Source organism: Neolamprologus multifasciatus, chromosome 15 (assembly GCF_963576455.1).
Source record: "Neolamprologus multifasciatus chromosome 15, fNeoMul1.2, whole genome shotgun sequence".
NCBI lineage: Eukaryota > Metazoa > Chordata > Actinopteri > Cichliformes > Cichlidae > Neolamprologus > Neolamprologus multifasciatus.
In genome coordinates, this window is record NC_140453.1 from 30,087,927 (window position 1) to 30,110,218 (window position 22,292).

General features: G+C 43.0%; 1 protein-coding gene across 19 annotated transcripts in view; it reads right to left on the reverse strand.

Annotated features, from left to right (window-relative positions):
• The window catches only part of adgrl2a (adhesion G protein-coupled receptor L2a), a 105,749-nt gene that overhangs the window by 47,366 nt on the left and 36,091 nt on the right, over positions 1-22,292 (reverse strand). For all 19 annotated transcript variants that reach the window (XR_014869597.1, XM_085134123.1, XM_085134124.1 and 16 more), the window contains exons 3-4: positions 17,927-18,140; positions 340-449 (exon numbers count right to left, since the gene is read on the reverse strand). Coding sequence is in view for 18 of the 19 variants with exons in the window: in XM_085134123.1 (XP_084990249.1) it covers positions 340-449; positions 17,927-18,140 (324 nt within the window). In the remaining variant the exon portion in view is untranslated. The remainder of the gene's footprint in view (positions 1-339; positions 450-17,926; positions 18,141-22,292) is intronic.

Genomic DNA, 22,292 nt, shown 5'->3' on the forward strand with positions numbered 1-22,292 from the left:
CCCTCTAGTCTGCTAACTCATAATCAGGCTTGTCGATCTGCTGGAAACACAGTGAGCACATCAATAATAAGGGCCGTGTGGAAGAGGACCAAAGGGTTTCACAGGTCATATTTCATGAAAAGTTCACAGTGACACAGATGGAAGAAGAGAAGGAGAAATAGGGTGTTGGAAGGTGTTGCAGACAAAGAAAGGAGACTGTCTGGAAGAAATGGGACGGAATATGGTACAACACAGGAGGAGAGACAGAGGGCGAGGAGGAAGGGGGGAAACGATGGGGAAGGGGTGTCGGGAGAGAGAAAAGGGAGAGTTTACAATTCATGACAGAAGGGCCATACTTACTGTAGGGAACACACTCATACTGGACCTCCAGGTATTTGTAGGTCCCTGGGCAGGGGTCGGGGAAGACATCTGAACCCGTGATTACAATGCACTGGGTCCGATTGTTGCATCTGACGAGAGAAAACACAGGAGAGAAACATTCACTGCTTTGTTCAAATTCATCCAGTCTCAAACTGGCAACTGAAGGAAATCCCAGAAAGTTGACTGTATTCTCAGTTTGACAGGGACAGAATCAGCTGTCTGGGATTTCCTTCCCCGGGTGATTAAGCGTGTATCGAGACAAACCGAAGGACATAAAAGCATAAATATTAAAACGCTGTGTGCCGGTTCTTTTCAACGGCTCTTAACTCGTGTTCAGGCTGGAAATATTCAAATTCTATCAACAAAGAAATAAAAAGAGTAACGCTCAGCAAGATGTAGCCATGCTATTGAATCTGCGCGCAATAAAGATATGACCAGTTCCAGTGCTTTTCACTCTGTACATGCCTATTGGATCTTTGCCATCAGGTTCATATAAAAGAGGTCTTTTGTGTTTTGTGCTGTATTTCTTTTAGAGAGTGGATCATCTGTCTGAATGTGTATGTGTCAAGGAAAAATCCAGAAGCCTCTCTTATATTTTTAGTCCCTTAACATAACACAGCATCACCTGTCTGCTATAAAGCTGGTCAGCACTGAGCTAAATACCGAGTTCCCCTTCGGACTCAGTACAACACATACAGTGTGAGATATCATTCCCCCGCATCACATGTCCTGGTCGAAGACATCTCTCTTTGCGCCTTTAAGGCAGATGACCTACGATAACATACGCGAGGCCCCGTCTGCACATGCACACCTTTTTATAAACACCTCTAGCTAGCTACAGCTTGTTAGCCGTGCTGTCTGTCAACAGAGTGCAGTTTGGAGGGAGTTGTTGTCATACTTAAATTCAAACTAACTTCTGCATGTGTTGTGGTTTGTTAAATGTCAAGCTGCTTGCATGAAGTTGAAACTCTGTGGGGGGGGGGAAGCAACAAATTATTGTAACACTGTCAGAAGCAGCCAAGAAATTTAAAAACTAAATGGTAGGTAAATAAAATTAACAATACAATGATCAACTTTGCATTGCATCGCTGGTATGTGTCAAAGTCAATATCCATGACACGTACCAGCGATGCAATGCAAGGACTGACTTTGACACGTACCAGACAAAACGTTGTTAGGATGTCACCATAGCAACAGAACTCCCTTAGAAAAAATGTGCTAAATCACGCTGTAAAATTGCTCAGTTGCAGCTCGAGGAACCACAGAAGTCCCCGGTAACGGGGAACATGCTTACTTAGGCTACGTCCACACATACCCGGGTATTTTTAAAAACGGAGATTTTTCTAAACGGCGTTTTTGGTCACTGAAAACGGATATTTTCTAAAACTCTGTTTTTGCATTTACGTGTGGACGAGAAAAACAGAGAAAACACAGCGTCAAAGGTGTGCGCCTTTTTTGACGTCACACTGTGCGCCACGATATTGTTTCGGTGAAATGAATTTCTACAATACTGTTACTGTTACTTGTTCTCTCTGCAGTGTTTAAATGCTTACATATACACACACAGTTACTGTCCCTCCACACAAACGACTCGGTTCTGCTTCTATGCCCCAGCTTTGTTTACTTTTTCCCACCGAGGCTTCTAGACTTCTGAATGGCCAACATTTCTGCACGGTTAGGAATATAGCGCCACCTGCTGCTTTGGCATGTTCCTAGCAGCGTTTTCCTTCATTTCTGTGTTTACGTGTGGACGGGATTATTTTTTAAAACGGAAAATCTCAGTTTTCAAAAATACCCGTGTACGTGTGGACGTAGCCTTAATAACAACTGTTTTTTGATTTGATTCATCTTGTCTAATTAGCTAATATGTGTCTGTCAGGTTTAAATAGCTGTGTGTGTTTTGTGAACGGATGCCAAATGCTATCATTTTGCTGTAAAGCATATTTACCTATGGGTATAAATAAAGTCACCTTGAATGCTCAGTAATGGCTCTGGGAACATGACCCATGGGAGCAGCACTGCCTTCATACCCTCCAGACCCCAATCCAGTGCACCACAACAAGCCCGATCCAAGGACGTCCCTTCTAGAACCCCCGGGATCCTAAGATCCGGATCCCGCAGGATAGCCCTGTGATTCCATTTCGCTTTGTTAGCAGAAGAGGGAACCGCACATTATGTGGCACTCGTTTTAATGTTGTCGCTGACTGTGGCTCACTGTAAATACAGTACTGGACTGCTGCACAGGAACCTCGTGTGATCTTTACCCCCCACACTGGTCTTTGGTGGGGTGAGTTTTGCACAGGATAAACAGTCTCTGTGTGTTTCACTCAAATGTCCTGACTTATTGATTGAGCTTCCTCTGAATGGGCCTACATGCTGAGTAGCTTCATGAGGCACCCAAAATGCCATCAAAGGTCTCATTAATAATAACTGCAGCATCTGAAATTGTAGATCCCACAAGACCAGACAACATGAAATGTTTCATTTCTTAAAAATAATAATGATAATATTAGGTATCTTGTTTATAATTTCAACAGCCCTTACAGTAGTGTCAGAAGTACATTTCAGTCACTGCCTTTAACACCTGGAGAGGATCTCCTGAGGTTCAGGAGTCGTAGGAGACCACCATCCTGCTACAGTGAAATCATGATAATGACATCAATACCCTGAGCTGGCCGTCTTTGCCTCCAAGGGGACTTAAAATTCTATTGGCAACGTGAGGAGCCGGATCGATAACCCTGTTCTGCTGATTTAGCAGAGACCAGAGATAATATTTGTTTCTTCTTATCACAGACCAGTGCACCCATTTACAGCAGATCATTGGAAAATGTATTACTGGTTGCGCTGTATTGTGCTTTGGGTTTTGCTTTTGTTTTGGGCTGGAGATGTAATCGCTGCTCTGTGTCCAAATGTTATTAATATATTATTAGGTATCTCAGTGGAACAGAGTTGGTTACTGTTGAGGGGCACGGTGATGAATTGACGTAGGGGCTGGAAACTGGTGGCGCTTTAGTTTTTGCTTAAAAACAAACCTACAGAGTTTTAGCTGAGTATCAGGAATGCATGCAGGGCGCTGGGACCGAGATTTACGACGCACAACTGTGTCCAGAACAGGAAGTCGGAACAACAGAAGGGAACGGAATTAGACATCGCTCATTCATGTTCCTTATGTTCTACAAATCATGCTGACTGAAAGAGTTCATAAATGTTTATAAATGTTTTTGACAGAGAACACCTTCTTATTGTGACTGAGAAGCACAAATGGGTTTTTTTCTTTATTTTTCCTTTTGGCAATTTTAATACAGCACATTTTATTACAGAGCAAATCAGCATAAACACACATTTGTTTCCACATCTGTGTGCATCTGTGTTTAGTGCAGATTTCAAGGGGCATTTCACTTTATTAATGACCTCCGTGAGTGATAACAGATGAAAATATCAGCATATTACAGTTGTATTTATGGAAATGAATGACTGTTTTGAAATTAAAACATGCACCTCATGCTGGGACCATAATATGCTGCTTGTTTTTGTGGCTAATATTTCTCCAGTCTGTAGCAGTTTCCATATATTATATGGTCACTTTGATGATTGTTTTTCCCTTTGCTCATGCATAAGCATCTCATGCAGGAGCAATATAAATCACCGTGCTTTATCTATCAGATACCAACGAGACTGGGAAATGAATGCGTGCTTTATGTTACGGGTATGAAAAAGAATTAATTCAAAAATAAAATTTGTGACACTAATGAGACGCCGGCCTGCCATCATCACTCAGGCAAACGCGTGAAACGACAGGACATAAACACAAAAAATTCTCATATTTCTCATGAAACAATGTTGACGTAAGTGTTGATGGCTCTTTCTGATATATTGCCCTAATTTCAGAGCAGCGGAGCAGGGGCCTCCCTCGTCTATGGGGTTGTGTGACTGTGATGCCCGTCTCCTCAGTGAAACCTCAGGCATCCCCTGAGACCAATTGAGAAAAAAAAACTAATGACTTGAGCTGTGCATCGTTCTAACCCTCGTTTTGAGAGAGAGCATGTAATTGAAATTCCTCCCATAAAAAGTTCAGCATTTTGGATTTGGTAGGGCTCAAAGTGCACACTAATTAAATGCATGTACAGTATGATCTTTTACTACTCTTAGGCTATATAGTAATTAATCATGTACATAATGATTATTAAGTCAAAGGAAGCATTCCTCCGCTTTCTTTGAGAAGTTTAAACTTTCTATGACTATCCTGATTGCTCAGCAGGATTTCACTGATTTCACTGAAGCAAAAGTGAAGAGACGACCAATTTATGTTTTAGCTTTTAAAAAGACTTAAAGAAGTTAATAGTAAATATACTATTTCAGAGGCAAAATTATAATTATTATTAGTGTGAATGCTTGAAAAGCATTCACAGTATTGTTGTTGTAATCTTTATTATTATTCCGGTTTATTCCGTACATTTTTCGCCGTCTATCTCCTTCAAAACTGTTCAACTTAGAAAAACCATTCAAACACCATTAGATTCCTCTTCTTTTGGACATGACTGCTTCTATTTTTCTCATTTTTAACATTTATATTTTAAAATTATTCAACTTTTTTCAACAAAAATTTCCCATGTATTTCAATGGAGAGACCCTTCAAATTCTCATTCAACTTACTCCTCTTTAAATTGTATCTACTTCCACATACATTGACGTAGAGCCACCATTCAAACTTTAAAACGAAGACAAGACATTCAACTGTTCAACTTGTATTTATCTTTTCAATATCTATTATACTTTTTTTTCAGTTACAGTTTAAGTTTATATCATATTTTAGGAAACTTTTATATCAAACATAGGTTGGCCGAGAATAAGTAAGTACGTACATAATTAAATTAGTAAGTAAGTAATTAGTAAATAATACATTTCAAAGTGTATAAAAGGCTGAAGAGATAAAAAGTCTTAGAGGTCACAGACTCCGATATAAACGAGCTCTTTCTCTTCCTCTTCAGGGAGTTTCTCACAGATACTTTGAATGGGAAAATATCTAGAATATATAAACATATATATATAAATTTGTTCCAGAATGAATGCATACATTTCAAAGCTGTCAGGCGTTGTGGAGTGGAGGCGAGGAAGAAGGAACCCAAACGCAGGACTCGCAGGTAGGTGAAGCTGGGTGATTTATTGATGATGGAGTGAACACACAGAACAGAGGAAGGACATGGCTGGCTGGACGACTGACTGAATGAATGAACGAAGGACGGACTGACTGGCTGACCGAACACTGGCGGAAACAACAACATAACCTAAACATCAATGACACGACAAAGAACGAATAGAAACAGAAGACTTAAATACACAGACTGATGAGGATGATAATGAGAGACCGGTGAGCACACAGCTGAACATAATCTGGCTAACGGCACGAGACGAGCTGACACAGGAACAAACAGGAAGTGACGAAATAAACTGAACGTGAACAAAACGGAAAGCACTGGGTCACCGACCCAGGAACCCTGACAGAACCCCCCCCCCTTCAAAGGACGGCACCCGACGGCCAAAAGAGAAAAAGACCAGAACAGGGCGGGCGGAGGGGGCCCAGGACGGAGGGACGGAGTCCACAGAGACACAAACAGTACAGGCAGGCGGCCGCGTGGCCGGCGGCCGAGACGAAACAGTTCAGGCGGGCGGCCGCGTGGCCGGTGGCCGAGACGAGACAGTTCAGGCGGGCGGCCGCGTGGCCGGTGGCCGAGACGAGACAGTTCAGGCGGGCGGCCGCGTGGCCGGCGGCCGAGACGAGACAGTTCAGGCGGGCGGCCGCGTGGCCGGCGGCCGAGACGAGACAATTCAGGCGGGCGGCCGCGTGGCCGGCGGCCGAGACGAGACAGTTCAGGCGGGCGGCCGCGTGGCCGGCGGCCGAGACGAGACAGTTCAGGTGGACGGCCGCAAGGAAGACGGCGGCGGCGGGTGAGCTGGTCCGGTGGGCGGCCGCGAGGAAGGTGGCGGCGGCCGCGAGGAAGGCAGCGACGGCCGCTGAGCAGGTCCGGTCCAGGCGAAGCTGAAGCTGGCGACGAGGCTGAGGCCGGACCCGGCGAAGCTGAAGCTGAAGCCGGACCAGGCGAAGCTGAAGCTGAAGCAGAGGCCGGCCCAGGCGAAGCAGAAGCTGAAGCTGAAGCAGAGGCCGGCCCAGGCGAAGCAGAAGCTGAAGCAGAGTGTGAGGCTGGACCAGGCGACGGCACGGGAGCCGGGGGTGACGGAGCCACAGCTTTAGGGCCAGCGGGCGCGGAAGCCCCTGGCTGGAGACAGGCAGGGCCAGCGGGCGCGGAGGCCCCTGGCTGGAGACAGGCAGGGCCAGCGGGCGCGGAGGGCCCTGGCTGGAGACAGGCAGGGCCAGCGGGCGCGGAGGGCCCTGGCTGGAGACAGGCAGGGCCAGCGGGCGCGGAGGGCCCTGGCTGGAGACAGGCCGGGCCAGCGGGCGCGGGGGCCCCTGGCTGGAGACAGGCCGGGCCAGCGGGCGCGGGGGCCCCTGGCTGGAGAGCGGCCGGGCCAGCGGGCGCGGAGGCCCCTGGCTGGAGAGCGGCCGGGCCAGCGGGCGCGGAGGCCCCTGGCTGGAGAGCGGCCGGGCCAGCGGGTGCGGAGGCCCCTGGCTGGCAAGCAGGAGGGCTTACAGCTGGCTCTGGGTGCTGTGGCTGCAGGTCCGGGAACTGAACTGACTGGACGGGAGGCGACTGGACTGACTGGACTACAGACTGGACGACAGGGGACTGGTGGACGGGAGGAGACTGGACGACAGGGGACTGGTGGACGGGAGGAGACTGGACGACAGGGGACTGGTGGACGGGAGGAGACTGGACGACAGGGGACTGGTGGACGGGAGGAGACTGGACGACAGGGGACTGGTGGACAGGGGACTGGAGTGAAGGCTGAAGAGCAGGTGAGTGAACCGACTGGAGTGGGGAAGCTAAGGGATGAACAGAGGTTGGCGATGCTAATGGCTGAGCTAATGACAGGGTTACCGAGGGGGATAAGATTGCAGCCTGGGCTAATAAGGCTGGTGCCTGAGCAGGGGACACCTCAGCTAGCCTAACCAGGGACAGTGCGAGGGCGTGAAAGGTTGGATCAGGAGGTGGATGAAGAGGTGAAGTAGTAGGTGGACCGGTTAGCTCTTCCAAGCCTCCAGGGAGGTCAGGCTGGGTTGAGGCTGCCCTCAGCCTGGGCGCTGGGACAGGCACGGGAGGTGGCTGGACACCAGTCACCCCCACCCGGGAAACAAGAGTGGATGTGGAGGTAGACTGCATCGCAGCTGCCTTCCTCCTGGGAGCTGGCACCGGTGTGGGTGTAGGCCGGGCCCTAGACATCTGAGGAGGTGAAATGGCTGAAGAGGAAGGCCGAATCTGGGCTGCCGTGCTGGTGGGAAATGGCTGAGTGACGGGTGTGGAAATGGTGACCGGATGTGTGCTACTGGCAGGTTTATCAGGGTTTGGTCTGTTTTTTCTGCCACCACGATTTACAGTCTTTGTGGGAGCGGTGCAGAAAAAATCTTCCCAGTCTACATCCTCCAGGAGGGAAACTCCCCATGGATCGGCGGTGAGTCTATTAGTCACTCTGGGTGAAGAGTCAAATGAGGAGGGTGGAAAACAGTTACCGGAACTCACCACCGGGAGTTGTTGAAAATAGTCCGTGTTATGGCGCCGTGTGCGCCGCTTTCTCCGGGAAGAGGAAGCGGCCGGGGTAAACAGCTGAGCCTCAGGCGCGGTAGCCTCCATTGAGCCGAGGTGGGAGGCGTAGCCGCGGTGCCTTGGCGAAGGTGGAGGTCCGGCGAATGAGGCGGCGGGTGTGTGAACGAGGAGCGGAGCGGCGAGAGAGGGAGCGGCCGAAACGCGGCATGAAACGTCCGCTCTCCGCGGCAAATGCTCCGGGGCAGGTGAGGCAGCAGGTGGGGGAACGCGGCGTCTCCGAGGCCCGCCCAGAGCCAGGCGAGTCCCCTCGAAGACGTGCTCTCTCTCCGCGAAGAGCCGCTGTTTTCCCCTGAGCTCCTCTGCCCAACGGGAAAGCGCTGCCACCTGCCGCTCGTAGAGGTCCGAGTCCGCTGGGTTCCAATCGTGTCTTCGTGGCACGGGTCGTGTCATTCTGTCAGGCGTTGTGGAGTGGAGGCGAGGAAGAAGGAACCCAAACGCAGGACTCGCAGGTAGGTGAAGCTGGGTGATTTATTGATGATGGAGTGAACACACAGAACAGAGGAAGGACATGGCTGGCTGGACGACTGACTGAATGAATGAAGGAAGGACGGACTGACTGACTGGCTGACCGAACACTGGCGGAAACAACAACATAACCTAAACATCAATGACACGACAAAGAACGAATAGAAAACAGAAGACTTAAATACACAGACTGATGAGGATGATAATGAGAGACCGGTGAGCACACAGCTGAACATAATCTGGCTAATGGCACGAGACGAGCTAACACAGGAACAAACAGGAAGTGACGAAATAAACTGAACGTGAACAAAACGGAAAGCACTGGGTCACCGACCCAGGAACCCTGACAAAAGCCAAGTCTGAAGAGATAAAAGAAGTAGAGGTCAGAAGCTTAAATCAAAAAGTTGTATCTTTCTCTACTTATTTGTGGTATTTTCTTACAAATAATTTGAATTTGAAAAAGTCTCGAAAATATGTATTTAAATTAGTCTCAGAAAGTAAAATCACCAATTTTCTCGACGTAAAATTAAAACGACTGCAGGATAGAGCATGAGTCTGCTTTGATTGCCTCCATTTCTCCCACCGGCCTTTTAATCACACTGAAGTGTTCCAAATGTAATCCCATCACATCTCTGACCTTTTGGGAGAGGCAGACATCAGTACAATTAGAGTGTGCTGCTTGGATTTCATGTAAATCTCTTTTAAATATGAGCTCCGTCTCAGGGCGGTGGGAAAGAACGCAATAAGATACCAACAAGGTGAACTGCTGGTACCCGCCGATACCATGTATCCACCATATTTAACCTTTTGCTATGACATCATAAAGCATGTCAGAGGAATGATGGGCCTTGAGGATAATATGTTCATTTAATAATAAATCGTGATAACATACAAAAACAAACATAGTGGGAGGTCTACAGCCTTCTGAAAGCCTAACAGATTTCATGCCTGTGTTATTTTAATAAACTATGCTTTGTGTCACATCAAGCTTTCAGTTTATATGTTTATATTCCAGTTTTACTTTTATGACAAATATGTGGAAATATGCTGCATAATTAGAAATTTGGGGATTTGGTCATCACACATTTTATCATCAGATTAATCACAACCACCACGAGGTAATACTGAAGATAAACCTTTAAATATTTAATAATAATAAAAGAAACTACAAAAAATGTGTATTTAGACTGTGTGTGAATGAAGAAATTTGCTTTAAAGGAGAAAAAAAATAGATGACCGGAGAAAAAGCCCTGAAGCGTTGAAATATTTTAATTATATTCAATTTTGAATCAGAAAAATTGCAAACTGATTTAAAGGAAAACTAAACTAAATTAAAAACTTTTAAAGCAGTTTAGAAAGTAAATCTTTTATTACCAATTTTGCACGTGTCACATCAAGTGTCAGTCATGTGACTGTGTTATTTTAGACTACCGGTAAGATGTCCCTTAATTGCTTAATCTCAGATCATTTTGCAGCCACTTCTCGATTTTCTATCCTTCAACTCACTGAAAGCCGAAGCAGATATTTGTAATTCACAATAAAAAAATAAAAAATACAGTAGCACCAGCAGCAGTAGCGAAAACAATCGCTGTGTAACTGGAGGAGAAAAGCGACATGAGTGAGGGGAGGACATTACAGAAAAAGGCACAATCTACTTCCTGGTGCTCCCAGTTTGAATTTCAATCAAATTAGCATCTCTTAAACTCAAAGTGACCCGTCTAGCTCCATTTCATCTGAAATGCTGATGAGGTTCATGGCACAATTATCAAGGCAGACATCTCTCTCAAGAGGCAAGCCTGTTGATAGCAGACAGGCCATTGAAAAATTAAATCATTTCCAAGGCCGGAGAATAGCAGCAAAGGAAAAAAATCTGGTGCAAACAGGACACAAAACACACACACACACACACACACACACACAAACACACACACACACACACACACTTTATAAGTATAACCAGCTCCAGTATCAGCATATATAGACCAGTTTATAAGGGGGTGGCTGCAGGAAATAGGTTATTAGAAATTAACCATTAGCATCGCTTTCAACTCACAATCCAGCCCAATATCCGGCTGAGACATCCCAGAAACTTATAATTACTGTCATATGCTCATGTTTGTGCCATATTTATGGAGCTCACCCGGGGGATTCCAGGCTCTTAAAGAGTCCGGGGGAAGGCTGTCTGACTCACATCCATCCATCTATTGATTTTTATTAAGGTATATCGCCATGCCACTCAATCCAAATACTACGGTGACATTCTGCTGGTCAAAACGTGACCTTTACAAGATGACACGACGCGAAGCTAGAACACCCAAGTACAAAGACAACAATTCAGGAAAGCTTCAGAAACAACAATATGAATGTTCTCCTTTGGCCAAACATGAGCTCTCAGTGCAGCTCTGACTTCTAGTAAATGAATTTAACTGTGTTCATTCTCAAGCTTGATCAGTTTTGTAAAGAAGAGATGAGAACTCAAAGCTTTACTAGCTACTAAAAAGGAAAAGCTGATGCTTTTTTTGTCATTGAATTTCAAACTGATAGCCAGGAAAATAATACATTTTAATATAACAGGGGATCATTTTTTATATATATAGAAATTACAAAAAATTTAAAATATTTCTGTGACAAAACTATTTTTAAGTTAAAAACCCCCCAACAAATCCAGTATAATATAAGTGGAAGTATGACTGTATGACCAATACTTTAAGATTTTGTTCGCAGAGCAAAATCACAAAAAAACCCTCAACATTTTTAGATTTCCTGAGGTAGCGTTGTGCGTCTGGTGACTTCTGTTATTGAAGACAGTCGGTAAGGTAGGCTGCTTCTACTTCTGCCTGGTTGTTAATAGACTTTTTTCAGCTCCAACCTTCAGAAGGATTATTGTACTTTTTACACACAAATAATTGTGTCATCCCGTCATACTGATACAATTTGCTACTTTCTCCCAACACTAATGTTATCATTTTAATATTAGCCATAGTTACGATCCACCACCTTTATGATAACTTCACAGACCGCTAGTGTGGCTATTTTTAATGTGTGTGCAGGTCATAACTGTTTAATACTTCAGAGCTTCCCTGACTGCTTAAAATTCCTCATAGAGAGCAGTTCAGTGTTTCTGTGTTAATTGTTATTGTGTTAGTGATAAAATGTATCTGAAAAACTGGAAACATTTCCAAACTGTAAGAAAATATATCAATTTAAACACTCTGGTGAATCTAAGTGCATATCGTATGTACTTTAGTACTATTAATATCAACAGTAGTAGGCCTCACTTGCTGCATTGCCCAGATTCTCCAATACATACTCCAGACTTCATACGTGGGAAACCAGCGCGTCGCCCCGCCCGTCTAACATGATGTGACACGTGTGTTGGTAAATCTATTTCTCTACTTACATTTCATGTAATTCAACACTGGTATTAGCAGTTGTTAGCCTAATGAGATGACTGTTCCTACACTTTATTTTTTGAGTGGAGAGCAGTTTCATGCCTCATGAACTTTTGAACATCCCCGTGAAACGTCCAAGCGGAATCTGGATCTTTATGAAATCTTAATCGGCTGCGCTTTAAATAAACACTAACGCCGTACACACAGAGAGGAAGAACAAGGCGCTGTGCTGTCAGGCGGCAACAACGGAGCTCCTCGGAGAGCCTCGCGAGCCGCCCCTGACATTGATATAAATAGTGTAAGCGCCATCATTTATTCTACAGAACTGCTTCACATTCATTGACAACAACTTCGAAGATGCAGCTAATTGCATGGTAATGTTTTTACAACATGTTATATTTGTAAAAATATGCTGCATTTAATACGTCATTATGAAATATAACATTTCAAATAATGGTTGTTGACTGGTAATAATAATAACTGTCATGATAATTATTAATTAATAATCAGCTCGTGCTGTCCCCTAATCCTGCTGATGAATTTAATCTCCTCTGTTAGAGACGTATCTGCACTGATCATTGTCATCAATGATACGCTCTTTAAAAAAAAAACGATGCACAGACACCAATCATGTTATGTTACAGCAATCAATGACCTTGTTATCTAATACTTACAGTGAACCTCATTAGTCAAAGAGAAATCAATAGATGCACGCTGCTCATATTGTATATCCTTTTTTCTTTTTTTTATTGGAGGAGATGATCAGTCGAGGTGCTTCACCGTCATGTTTTCTTATTCCTTGAACTGTGATGGAGACTGATGGACAGATTTAGATCAGTAACATCTAAGCAACCAGATGGTTGTTGCACGCACAAGTAAACGCACTACAAAATAATATTCAAATGCACCTAAATTACAGTTTTAATTCAGTAGATGTTATCTGTGTGGCGAGAATGTGTTTGTAGTCATTATCATTATCATCAGCGTAGATGAGGAAATGTAATCATTAACAACTAAAATCCTGAAAAGAAAGAGAAAAAAACACATCACTGAATATTATTACCAATGAATTAATTATTTCAAACTGTACTGCCATGCAGTTTCACATCTGCTGGGGAGGTGTCCACATGAAAAATTCCTGTACAGATTATCACCCACTTGAGTCGACTAATTGCTTGCAGCTGAATGTTCTAATTGAGCCACAACAGTCCTAAGGCTATTTTCATAAAATCATTGTGCTCATGAATATAATATGCCAGCCAGATATAAAAACAACTTGGAGTGCCAACAGGATCTATCAAACTCAGCGAAGCCTCAATCCAATTCTCCACACTTCGGGGCCACATCAATTTCGGATGTTTAAAAGTGAACACAGTTTTCCACACACGAGTACTAATGTGATTTCCCCCCCACACACTTAAATTAGTAGACCAGAGTAATTATGGCAACAAATATTTTTAGTTCTTGAATCCCTTTATTGACGTAGGCTGTACAGTAGGAAATACTATTTTCCACATACGGTGTGTGTGCAGGGGAGTGTTCGACAAAGGCACCGTTTTCAGCTGAGCTCGCCTCAGCAGGAGCCAGACAGCGGCGTTTAGACTCGGGGAGGAACGGGGAGGGCTCAGACCTCGTGCCAATGAAACAAACACTGCATTCCAAACAGGCAAAACAATCACCACGTTCCTTTTTTCCCCATTTGAAGATAATTATTTTTGGCAGCAGGGGCAATCTTTCATTACGTTTGCTTCCTATTTCAGTCTATTGCTGTAAATAAACGGGCGAGAGAAAAAGAATGTAATTCGTCCCATATGCAGTCTTTGCATTCGTCAAGTCCTTGAATCTATTTTCATGTCAGTGAACTCTTTTTGTTTTTATAATAAAACTCCAATCCATGCTTTCCACTCGTATAAATAATGACTCACTAATCTGTTCTCACATTTCCACGGTGATCTCAAAAGAACTTTATGTGCTTTGTCAGACGTTGGTCTTGTAGAGTACCTGTTTTGTGGATTTTGAACTTGTCCCTCGCAGAAACCTCTTTTATGACAGTTCTCTCTCTCTTTGAACACTACAGCATCGACATCACGGTGCTAAAAACACATTTAAAACAACATCTGAAGTGCAGCCTCTGGCACTCTCAGGATGTGAGGAATGAAGTCCAGTCCTACAGACATCAGTGTCTGAACTAGAGACACTGGTAGAGAGCGTTTTTGGGATTTGTTGTCAGCCTCCTGCTGGGTCGGTATTTGTGCTTCAGTTTACTGTTGTGTACGAGCGAGGCTGAGGCCGGCGTAATACATATGGCCACAAGCGGAGAGAAGGCAGCCTGCAGCCTTTCAGGACAGACAATGTGAGTCAGCTATCTGACTTCATCAAATAGGACTTGACAATAACCCCCCTGAATACAAGGGCTCTACTTTTTTATTTCATTATTTTTTTTATTTCCCAAGGCGGCGTGCCAGAGTTGCTGACACTCTCATACCGTCCAATATCTCTCTCTGTGGCAGTCATATGTCATTCCATCCTGTGCACTTTGGCTCCGATGGCATCCCTGTGTGACAACTGGTCTCGTGTATTAGGTCTCATGTATGCAGCGTTCCTGCTTGAGCCAAGTTTGCAAGTGTGTGTGCGCGTCAGCGAACGTGTCGATAGCTTTGCATTTAATGACAGCTACAGAGATGTTTCAAGCTTGCATTGTGGTGTTAATTTATTCAACTGTCCATGAGCAACCTTTGTTTCCATGAGAGCGTTGTGAAGGAAACTGAACATTTTTATATAAATAATAGGGGTGGGGGAAAAAATCGATACTGTGTAGTATGGTGATATTTTGTTTGCTAATAATGTATGGATACAGGGACAGCAGAAATCGATATTTTGTTACAAAAAAGGTTTTTGTGCTCTGACTTCAGAGCATGTTGATCCTTTTTCTGAGCAAGAATCCTGACGTTCCTTCACTGTCCAAATGTGTTTAACTTGTTTTTGGCAGCAATAAACATGACAGTTTACTTATTTTAATTTAAGACATGTTTTATTTTAATTAAGTTTAAAACTTTTTTATTTAATGTAAAATTATATTTTGTTTTAATTTACTTTCAAATTCTTCAGTTGCTGAAGGGGCTGCATAGTTTTCATAAACTGCATAGTTCAGAATAGCTATAATTGTACCAGATGGTTGATTCAGTTAAGTTGGACTAGACTGTAATACAAACCGTTCAGTTTGTCAACAATCAAACTGAAATGAGAGAAAGACTGAGTGTGAGACTTTGATATTAGATAAAATGAATATTGATAAAGTTTACCTTTATGTACAGAATCTGAATATCGCAAAATATTTTTAAAAATTGCAATAATATCATATCGTGCGTTAAGTATTGTGATAATATCGTATCGTGGGATGTATGGTGATTCCCACCTCTAATAAATACAAATAATAACTAAATGAAAATGTGCAAGGCTCACAAAAACATGCTTATTTTTTCAGTGTAAAGTTTTATTCATTTGCTTACAGTCTGGAATGAGTAGTATCATCTCGTTTTATCTGACTTCTTGGACAGAAATACATTTATGAGCTAAATTCCTTGAGAAATGTCCTTTTATCCCTGGTGACATAACGCGGTCAGAGTTGCGTAATAATAAGATGAACTTGGATTACTGACTTGGTCTGCAGTGTTAGCATTGTGACACTGCAAATAACGAATAATCTGCAAAATTGGAATTAAATCTTTTTAGTGTTTGTTGTCTCATAAAAGCCTAAAGTTCAGATTGGACTAAAGGCTGAAGTCAGACTGGTAATGAACTCGTCTCACTGTATTGTTGGTGTGTTAGTAGGGCTGCTCGATTATGGCAAAAATGATCATCACGATTATTTTCACTGAAATTGAGATTATTTGACGATATTTATTTAACAATAACAATGTGTTGAATAATGACTTTAAAGATTGTCAAAAATAATATAAAATAGTGCAAATACTGATAACAGTGCAAATGTTTGCAATATAAGAAATAAATGAAAAATGTAAACATCTATGTTTAGTGAACTTTGCAGTGTTGCTCTGTGGTGCAGCTACGACACTGTAGCAAAGTTTACACACTGTGTCTACTTGATCCACGTCTGACTCTGAACCCATAATGTTTCCACACCACTGGAGTTTTTTTTACCTCTTTTCAACCAACAGCATCACTCTCCTCTCCAAATAACTTCTGCTGAGCTTTCCGAGCTTCCCTCGGGTCCTCTTAATCAGCGGTCCCCAACCCCCGGGCCTCGGACCGGTACCGGTCCGTGAGTCGTTTGGTACCGGGCCGCGAGAGTTGAGGTTCAGGTGTGAAATGTATAGTTTTCAAGTTTTTATCGGTTTTCAGCGTTATTTTGTTATCGTTTTTATCGTTTACTCGGTTTTCCTGGGTCTTTTCATGTGTGTTATGAATAAATCTTCTTTATTCAGTACCGGTACTAGTTTTATTTTGTTGTATTTATCCGCGACACCTTAAAGGCCGGTCCGTGAAAATATTGTCGGGCATAAACCGGTCCGTGGTGCAAAAAAGGTTGGAGACCGCTGCTCTTAATTGTTGTGACACGTGTTCGAAATGCAGAGAGGTGCGCTCGATTCGCCACACGGAGCAGCGCGAGAGTAAAGCACGAGGGAGGGGCTAATAATCGGCTCAGTCATGTTTAATGACCGTTGATCGTAATCGTGATTAAAATCCGATTAATTGAGCAGCCCTACGTGTTAGTGTTTGTTAAATATGCAATTTTCATGCAATATGAAAAAAGTGAATATCATTTAAATGCATATTTTATGTGTTTCACGTTGACTTTTTAAAGCCTCGGCTCAAAACAGCTTTGGTGCGTGTTGCCTTTCGTTTCCTCAGAAACATTAACGACCGCCCTCAGATGTTCTCGTGTTCTTCTAGTGTTACAAATAAATGAACAGGAGTGGAGAAACTTCCCTCCCTCAGACCACACCGCTGTTGTTCTTGGAACGGCTAAATGGTTAACACATGACTTTGTGCCATCAGACTTTGGCAGTTGGTGGTGAATTGACAAATGCAAAACTTAGTGAGTTGAATTGTATATTTCATCTTAAAAGTGTCAACCCCAAATTTTGTGGTCTGAATGGAAAACTTCAGATACATATGCAATAAGGTCGGCTGCAGGAACATAACTGTCTCCATGCACTTTTCTTTGAGTGCATTTATTCAATTCTGACACAATTTTTCGGTGTCAATCTAAAGCAACACTGGGTGCCAAAGTTAACGCTATCAACCAGAGTGTGAATATCAGCTATGGAGCATCTTTGAATCACGCTAACAGCCTGCTCTTAAACTTACCAGAAGGAATTTACACATAGATCAGTGTGATTTAGGAAGTTTAGGAAATTCAGACAGTAGAAGTAGTGTTTAGAACATTTGGAAAAGTAATACACATTATACTGTAGAAATACTCTTCATCATAATCAATATTTATCATTTTTCTTTCATTTTTCTTTATTTTTAAATATTTATTTATTCGATCACATAAATGCAGATATTAAATGTATATAAGAGCAGAAATGACAACGGGCAGCAGTTTGGATGGAAGCTTTGTTACTGTGACTTTGGCTGTGTTTCTGTTTTAATCTGCTCTCCCTGGGCTGTTTGCCCAAATTGATTTAAAATTCCAAGTTCTGATGAAATTCCTAATTCTCTTCTGCTCGGTTTCGTCTGTCTCAGTAGTGCAATCTTATTACACACTCATATTCCGTTTTTCTGTTTTTATGCAACTGACAGCAACACTGTTATTGTTCTGGGTGACTTTTACTCCAAAGCCGAGGGATACGCAGGATTTTTGTTCTCAGCACAGGATGCCAATAGGGGCAAGCATGCAAAATGATCAACAGCGGTCCACGACAAAGAAAATGTTATCATGCTTATCAATCGTTTCACTTCTGTGACAGCGGAAAGTAGCTTTACATGTATTTATTAGTATTACTGAGGTGTCTGCAGTGTTACCTTTGTGACATGATCTTGTAGGCGTCTGGAAGATAGCAGTTTATGTTCTCCATCTGGAAAGGGTCGGCATCGCAGATCTTGTCGTCCGTTCGGCCATAGTTGGCGCTTTCGATCATAATGACATCACTTCCTGGACACCGCAAATCAATAGGGTAACCCTCGCAAGACAGCTCTCTCCGCACCAAGCCAAATGGCAGGGCGGCTCGACTGAACCCTGAGGGAGAAGAGAAGGAGCTCTATCAGTGCGGATCGAAGCATGGAACTACAGCGACTTAGAGGAAGAGGGAGGCAGGAGACAAAAGAGATCAGAGGTGGATACACACAAAGGAAGCGTCTTCAAACATCGCTTTCTCTTATTTTATTCAGAAGATGTAACTTTTCATCAATATAAATAAGAAATCTAAAGAGTAAAAGCCCAGACTAGACTGCAAGTCTGACATACATCAGTATGCCGAGTGAACGTTTCAGATCTAAACCGCAGCAGGGAGCTAATAGTGTTAGTATGTCATCCACGTGCCTTAACTGCTGCTAAAAAAAAAGAGAAATCAATATTTGTTATTAAAGTCTAGTTTGTCAGCTTAAATGTCTGGAGCCTTGTTTCCCCCTGTGGCCATCTACATAAGCACGCCGACACAAGAACAACCTTTAAAGGCTGATGTCACGTTAACATAAACAGTCAAATAAATGCATTTTTAACCATCTTTGTCTCCTCTGCTGCTGTCGCGTGTTTCACTGCGATACTGACACTGCAGAGTCTATCACTGGAGACTTGCGGTTTACTTGCAATGCTCATTTTTCTATCCAAAATGAAAAAGAACAACAAGCATGACAACATGAGTGTAATTTAATCCACTTTCCAGTGCTGACAATCGAAGGCAAGGCTATTGGGAGGCTGGAAAAAAAAGCTTTATGAATGTGAGTGTGTTCAGTGTGTCGGGGAGGGTGAGGGGGGGAGGAAAAATAGAAAAGAAATCAATATTGTGGCTCGGCGAATACGAACAATGCCAAAAGCCATATTTAAACTAAAAGTGAACTACCTGCATAAACTATAGCGCTCTACATACTGCGTGTCTTTTTGGCGAGAGCAGCTTCCTGCAGCTATGTCATGTCAGATATCAAAGAAAGCTGGCGCGGAGCTAAAAATGATTTTCAGATGCTTCTCTGCAGACTCTGAATCACGGCTGAATAAAAACTACAGTTTCAGTCGCCTTATAGTGCTTTAAACGTCACTGTTCATGCAACGTGGTTGATGGCTTTGTTTCTGAAGGACGCGTTTTCTTAATGAGCTTTATTCACAGTTGCAAAAGAAAATAAAGCACGCCGCCGCCGCCACTTCTAATGCACTAATTCGTTTGGCTCCTGGACAAGTCCAGCGATCCATATGTGCAGTTGTTTGGAATTATGAAGCACTTTATTACTTCATGAGGCATTGTGTGACACGGCATTGCGGCAGCTGTTTACTTAAAGCCACCGAGTAAATTGGTCAAGAAAGGCTAAGTTCATTTTACCCTGCTGAATGATTCATCAATTAATTACCAACACAATTATCTTAGTGTGATTTAAACGCAAAGCTACAGTAGCGGGGGATTAGCATTCTGCTTTTTCTGCCTCGTAATGCTCCTGTGCTATTTTACAAAGTAAGATAAATGTCAGCTTGCATTGCCAGATCCACCGTTTGTGAGCCAATCAGGTGAAAGGCCTGTTTGTGAAGGTGCTCGGTGAGGAGCTCGGGGTAAACAAAGGATCTGTGTGGATGAGGGCTGCTGCCCTGGCCTATCACTAAAAGACTTTTATTTGCTTGGGAGCATAAAATCATCAGGGAAGGATCTTTTTTCCTCCACTTGCACTTTTTGACAGCAAACTTTCTCATGTGACCAATAGACATGAAAAAGTAAAGGCTTTCAAATATGATAGGTTTCGGCTGTATTTCATTTTTGCAGCCTGTTTCTCTCTCGAGTCGAAAAGAACGCTTAAGGTGATAAACAATATATCAGAGATGTTGGCTTGAGAGAAAAAAGCCCTGAAACACAGCATGTTAAGAACAGGACTTGACAGCCAATCTTGAGTTCGTGTCAATGCACTCCAGCTTTGTCAAAAGACTGAAATATGATGTGTAGTAAGTACAAGAGCCTATGTAAAACATCACTCAAACCCGTATCGCAATTTTACGCTTAAATCATGTCACAAACGTGGTGGATGTGTAATGGAAACTCATCTATTGCTTTTCTGTCAGCTGTTGTCACATCAAATGAAGAATTGACAGCTTTCACCTTTTTTCTGCATATGAGGAATAAAAATCATTTTAAAACGTGATTTCAATAACTGAAGCTAACACATTTTTGCTCCCCGCCTTAATATAAAGGTGAGCGGGCAGCAGATCAGCATGACTGGGTGGGATACGTTAAACTTTGTGGCTCTGTCACTACCCGATCCGTACCGGAAACCCGATCGGTACCCCGCATGCGCGAAAGGTGTCTACTTCCGGTCGTAGCGTTTTACGATGGTTATAGGTCAGAGTATCTGTTAAGATGTTAAGAATAATAAGTATATCTGTGTTTGCAATAATGAAGCATTTCAGTACAATGAAGACAAAAACGAAAAATAAAAAGATAGTTACCGCGCATGTGCAGATGTTTTCTTCTTCTTCTGTTCGTTTAATGGCAGTTTACTCCCCAGTGTACGAGGATACTGCCACCTGCTGACCGAGCGAATGAACCCTATTGTAAACTGAATTGGCGTCATACGTGTGTTAAATTTGATTTAGTGATAGTCGAGTGTGTTTATGTTTGTCTGTGTGGAGAGGATTGACTGGAATAGTGATGATGGTGTCCGCTATCACTGTCAATTGTCAGTAAACACTTAATCTGGCTGATGAATCTTCACGTGACACATTGCTAAGTCAATATTATTAAGTCTGTAATTAGGCGCCATTCTTCTTATTTTACGGCGCTGTTGTTCAATCGGGGAACGCTCTCTGTTGAGGAGAAAAGCATGAATTTGTTTGTAAACGGATTATCCATTGTTTAAATGTCCCGGTAGTCGAAAAGGAGGCAGAGATGTTGAGAAATGCTAGGAGTTAACTGGGCGCTAACCGTATCATTCAAATATATTGAATGTCGCAATGTTGGCAAAGACAGGAAGTGACGTAAGATTTGCGCAGGCGGGGTACCGATCGGGTTTCCGGTACGGATCGGGTAGCGACAGGCTCCAAGTGTTCTGTTTTTTTGGCCATGTGTAAGACCTCTGAGTTTGATCGCCAAACCCACTGATGCTCTGCGTTTCTGGATCACTGTTAAAACACTTAAATCACTCTGCCTTTATGATTTAGAGCTGATGCAGTCTCTGCGCTTAAGTAGGAAAACAGCATCCGGAGCAACGAGGAGATAAATGTAGGGTCAAGAGTACCGTACGACTTCTACAAAAACACGCTGTGAAATTATTTTCTTGCTCATATTACTAAAATTGCTGTCCTCTAAACTCACTTCATTCACCAGCTGGGCTTGTGCATCATGAACCAAAAGCAGCATCGTAAACAACCTCAAAAAGCCTCTCTCGATTGATTAGGCCCGAGGCAGATTTTTCCCCTCTCTCTGGTGTCAGATGGTATTTTTAGTTCACGGGGAGATGGGTGACAAAGATAAATCAATATGGGGGGGACAAACAATAGTTCTGTAAACAAACGTCAGTGGAATAGATGGGTGTCCTTATTTCTCAATTAAGTTAGTAACGTTGTATTGTTTGTACAAGTGTTTCATTTCATTTATTCAGTTTTGGATGAGATCCTCAGAAAATCTGTCCCCCTCACAAACGCATTTGTCACTGTTTCACTTAAATAAGTATTGACCAAGATCGGCCCCACAAAAATCTTTTACTCTCTGCTATGCTGAGAGACTAACGTGCACTTTACATAATGTTTTCTTAGCTTCTTTTCTACTGTATAATAGAGGCTTTGTGCCACTCCTGAAAATAAATCCTCTTTGTCTGTTTTCATATAGATAGTATGAAGGAACCAAAACACCATCGATCACGCGTCGCAATTACAAGAGAATAATATGATCACACTGAATCTAACATAAACAAATCCAATGCTTACTGTCTCACTTAACTAAATGATTTCATTATTCAAATGAGCCAGAAAAGTAATCATTATTTTGCTCATGGGGCCATTAGCATAACTATTCAGCGAATGCATGATATGAAAATTATTTACTTTCCATACGGTGACAGTAAAACATGTCGAGAATATCAATACGCGGCGGATGCTAAAATATTGACGGCGTAAACCATCTATTTTGGTTTCCCTGCGCACTCTTGCTGATGTTCTAAAAACCCACCCAGACAGAGCTCAGCAGTTAATTGGAGGAGC